Source organism: Dendrobium catenatum, unplaced genomic scaffold, assembly GCF_001605985.2.
Source record: "Dendrobium catenatum unplaced genomic scaffold, ASM160598v2 fragScaff_scaffold_621, whole genome shotgun sequence".
NCBI lineage: Eukaryota > Viridiplantae > Streptophyta > Magnoliopsida > Asparagales > Orchidaceae > Dendrobium > Dendrobium catenatum.
The window spans coordinates 26,382,408-26,387,203 of NW_021319083.1; the positions used below are offsets into that span (position 1 = coordinate 26,382,408).

The 4,796-nt window shown below is 37.4% G+C and overlaps 1 protein-coding gene across 1 annotated transcript; it reads right to left on the reverse strand.

The window, feature by feature from the left end:
- Positions 1-2,045: 2,045 nt before the first annotated feature.
- On the reverse strand, positions 2,046-3,729 carry LOC110108729. Its single transcript, XM_020839487.2, has 2 exons — positions 2,208-3,729; positions 2,046-2,061 (listed from the first exon to the last, which is right to left on the reverse strand). Exon 1 carries the CDS (start codon positions 3,610-3,612, stop codon positions 2,608-2,610), a length of 1,005 nt encoding a protein of 334 aa, XP_020695146.1. The 5' UTR covers positions 3,613-3,729; the 3' UTR covers positions 2,046-2,061; positions 2,208-2,607.
- Between the last annotated feature and the right edge of the window lie 1,067 nt (positions 3,730-4,796).

The window sequence follows — 4,796 nt, forward strand, 5'->3', positions numbered from 1 at the left end:
CATAAAGTATTTCCTAGGAAAAAGAAAAAACGAGTGTCTTCCTTATAAAAATAGAAGAATATATACAATTTTTTAGCATTATTTTCCTGACTTTTTTTGGGGGAACATTTAGCCCAATTAAGGCAAATCCACACACATATCACATACATAAGATTCGAATCCAAAACTTTTTAGTTGGTACTTGGTAGCCAAAACTTCCAACCAACATATCAAGATGAGCTGCGTACTGTTTTCCTAGCCAAATAGAACAAAAAAAACCTTCCTAATATAAATACAAGATCCTTCCTAATGTATTTGATGAGAATTTGTTTCAATTGACGTTTGGACGAGTGATTTGATCTTTGATTTTTAGAATGTTAGAATTTCTATATATTTAATTGCTTATTATATGAAATGTGAATTGTAAGACTTCATTCCTGTTTATTCAAAACAAATAAAAAAAAATAAAACTATATAGCCGTACAGAATTATTAAGCCTTTTTATATTATGTTTTGGTGTAGGGATGCAAACACTTAGTTTGAATTTGATTGATTAATTGAGTTCTGAGTTAGAATTCAAATTTAATTACAATAGTTTGAATCAGTTCATGAGCCCAATTATGATTCAAGTAATTATTAGAATAAAATTATAAAAAGAATGATAAATTAAAAAAGACATAATAAATAAATTTTTATAATAAAATAAGATATTATTTTTAATAATCTTAGCTTTGATTGGTCTAATCACTTCATATGGACGATTTAATTTCTTATTTGACGTTTTTATATTAATTTTGTAATATTTTCATATTTTATGAACTTTTTAAATTATTTATAATATAAAAGGCAGTAGTATATAATGCAAATATTAGATAAATAAATAAATATATAATTAAAAATTATTTTGTAAATAATTGAATTTCGTCAAACAATATAAATGGTGTTTAGTGAATTGTGTTAATTTTAATTAATTTTCATGAATGATTTGTCTAGTCATATATGTTTTTATTATTATAATGCAAATATTAGGTAGGTTACCATTGTTGCTTCTGCTTATTTTGGATGTCTCTGGCACTATCTATTAACTTTTGATATGTTGTGAATTATCTTAGAGGAAGATGGATGTTGAATTTGAATCTTGCTTTGATCGAGCTCCACCATAATTTCTTTTTTGATGGCTGCACCAAGGGAGAGAATAGAGTAAAATATGAGTTCTGATTTCTTCCAAAATCTGTACGTTCTTTGCCTCTATTCTCCCTCTCTTCTCTCCAGTGGTGCAACCATCTAAGAAGAATTGGTCATGAAACTCGGTCAGGAGCAAGATTCAAATTCAAGATCCATCTTCCTCCAATATAATTCACAACATGATAAAAATGATGGTGTTATATTTTTACCTCCCATAATAATTTGTTATCAATGAATTTCTAAAACTTGGTTATATTTGGCGCACATCACTTAGATGGCCTTCGACAACCATAAGGTGCTACAATACTAGCTTTCTCTTTTGGAAGACCCTTTATTAGGTAGAAGTTCAGACATAGCTCTGTGCTTGACTCTAGCATAACCTAACGACCAGGCTCTCTTGTATACATATTGTGTACATAGTGTGTACAAGAAGATTTTATACACACTTTGGGCAGACTGGATTGTCCGATCATGCTAGAAAAAAAATCTACGGATTTTCATTTAATTGGAGGCCCGGACGTAAAGCTCCGTCCGAGCTCCCCACGTGATAATTTCTCCTTACGCGATAATTTCTCCTTTATTAGGAGGCTATTATTTTCAATTATTTTGGATTTGTTGGTCCGCTGCCGGCTTTCTTCTTGATTCCTTTCCATTTTGTGCCCGAGTTAGAATCCCAAATATTTAAATTCGATGCATGCCATTGAGATCCCATTGCTACATCTTCACAGTTGAGCTTTCGCTCGTCGCTGATCTTATTAGGGTATCTCCAAACGAACTCCAAACACTTGAATGGCGTCACTTGCGAGCTCCATTTATTTGGTTGTGGGTGAACAGTGAGACGTTAATATTGGCGTTGCACTGTTCATCTTCGCTATTTTTTCGTCTCTACCGAATTAGCTGAAGAAACGCGCGAAAGAAGATAAAGACAGTTACCTTCACAAAAAGGGGCAAAATGGTGTTCGATTGGAGAGGAATCACCGCATTTTTTAGTTTCATGACATTTTGGAGTGAAAAATGAGATTTTCGGTTGGAGATGGTCTTACTTATTTCACACACCACTTGTCATTGAGACCTTCCTATTTTTGCCGATCTAGTTGATGCCCTTTCTCAATAAAATCCCATCGCTCCGCTCATGGCTAGTAGTGGAAGCTCCATCCCCATGGAGGAACGAGAGGGATGACAGTCGAAGCATCTTCCTACTGAAATCCCACCGTAACTTCCTCTTCGCCATCAAAGTTTTCGTCGTGAAATTTATATGTTAAATATATCAAAGAGAGAGTTAAATACAATCTATGTAAATCCCCCTAAATCAAACGTAAATTCCAGTTAAGAAGGCCACAAATCTACAGTAAACTTGCAGGGAAAGAAAATTCATTCGTTACCAAGAAAAAAAAGTGTGCGTAGTGTACAGCTTTCCTATCTCCTTCTTCAGCTTTCTTCTTCCTAAGCCCTCTTCTTGTTCATGTTGGAAACCAATTGCCTCATCTGAAACCTCCAGTATAAAAAATAAGCCAAACCGAAACCAACGAGAACCATCAACCATAATAAATCTCCTTCCTCTTCCCACTCCACCTCCTCAATTCTACTGCGCAAATTGTCTCCCTCCTCTTCCTTCTCCGGCGTCACCAGAACGTATGCCCTTTTCCCGTCTCTCACTGTCACTGCCTTAAATTTCTTCACTTCCCCCACCTTCACTTCTCCCGTTATCGCCGCCTCCGCCCAACCGTCTCTACTCTGCAGCATCCTCACTCCCCTCCCGCCTGCGATCACCGCAGTCCCATCGGCCATCATTGCGACCCCCTGTGCCTCCAGTGCTGGAGTTCCATTCCTTCCGATGACCTCCTTCGCCGCTCCATTCTCCTCATCCACCTTAAAAACCCTACCCGTCTTCTCCTGAACGACGAGCAGAAACCCCTTCCTCACGTGCGCCACCCCAACCAATCCCTCATCGCCGTAGATCGCCGATCTGGAGAAATCTGTGACGATGCCCTCCAAATCAACCCTCCAGATCACTCCGGTGTCCGATCCAGTGACGAAGACGAATCCGGTGGCGGGATCGAGACCGATGCCACCGGGGGAGGCGGCGAGGGAGGAAGAGAATATGCGGCGGTGGGGGCGAGGCGATCGGAGATCGTAAGCGGTGAGGGTGTTGGGATTGCGGATGGCGACGAGGAGGCGGCGACGTCGGTTGTCGACGAAGATTGACGAGACGGAAGAGATGAGTTCATCCGAGACGATTGTCTCGGCGACCCCAGCGTCGGATATGGATGAAATGATAGGGCCCGAAGAGTAGCCGACGACGAAGTGCTGGGCGGCGGGGTCCCAGGCGAAGCTCGCCGGGCGGAGAACGGTGGAGGGAATTGATATGATGTGACGATGGGAGGCTAGGGCGGGGATCGATATGGAGGAGAGGAGGAAGATGAAAAGGCTGAAGAAGGAAGGAAACATTTCTGGTTTAGATGATTGCCGTCTGCTGTTAGGGTTTGAGATAGAATCGCGATTGTGCGGTCTTTCGATTTTGGATTGGGTCTGAAACTACGTTTTCATGCCCGCCTGCCTGAGGTTTTGTTTGGTTAACCGGTATCTTTTGTAAAGATAATTTTAAAAATATTCGTGATAAAAATGGAGGTTTATAACGGAGAAGCACATATAATTTCAATTACAAGACATTGTTTCCTAAAAAAACATTTTTATAAAATATCAAATTTAAACAACAATTGGAAATTATTTTTTCGATTTCAAGACCAAAAAGATAAAATTATGCCGTTCCAAACTAGGCCTCAAGCTTCCTCACGAGAAATTATTATAATATAATGTGTACCTTTGTTATGTATTACTATATGTCGGGTGATGTAATACGTCTTGATTGACCTGTAAATAATTCAGAGACCGCATGTAATATTTTCTCCCTCCTCAAGGAGACATTTTTAAATACGGAATCCGAGGAGTTACAGTAGCAAATTTACTCCGGTCTCAAATCAATGGCCACAACTTTTTCTTAAATTTTTTCTCTTTTGTACACAGTATATAAAAAGAGAAATAAAAAATCATGTGGCTCTATACAATTGAAGTGCAGGCGAAATCCGGACTACCCACATAATAATTTTTCTTCCTTCGTCATGAGGGGTTCATGATTATTTGCTCAGATTGACATCATGGTAACATGTGATAATGATTCTAATCGTGGGCTTTTTTATTTTATTTTATTAAGGTTATTCATTGCTACATGTATATATAGTAAAATTTATATGTTAATAAAACTTAATATTTAATGTACCGGTGTATATATGTTAAATCCTCAAAAATTCTATAATGGTGTTTTATGCATCATTTATCATGTACAAATAATTGCAAAAGCAAAAGAAATTGAGAGAGAACAATCGATGCAACCCACCATAGAGATAGAGGTAAAGCTTAAACCCGAGAGCTCATATATTTGAGGTTTTTTGTATTCGTTGTCTGTGTAAAGTAGGAGATCAGTGGATTGCCTTTACTCATATGTATTATGTGTCTATTAGAGATAGCTTTTTAACTATTTTTTATTTTTCAGATTATAATTTATATAACACTTTCAGGCTTTATTTAAAAGATTATTCTTAATACTTTTTAAAATAACATTTTACTAAAGAAAA

What these genes read in the sequence shown, in the direction of transcription:
- LOC110108729 (XM_020839487.2), bottom strand. Translation starts at nt 3,612, where the DNA reads ATGTTTCCTTCCTTCTTCAGCCTTTTCATCTTCCTCCTCTCCTCCATA.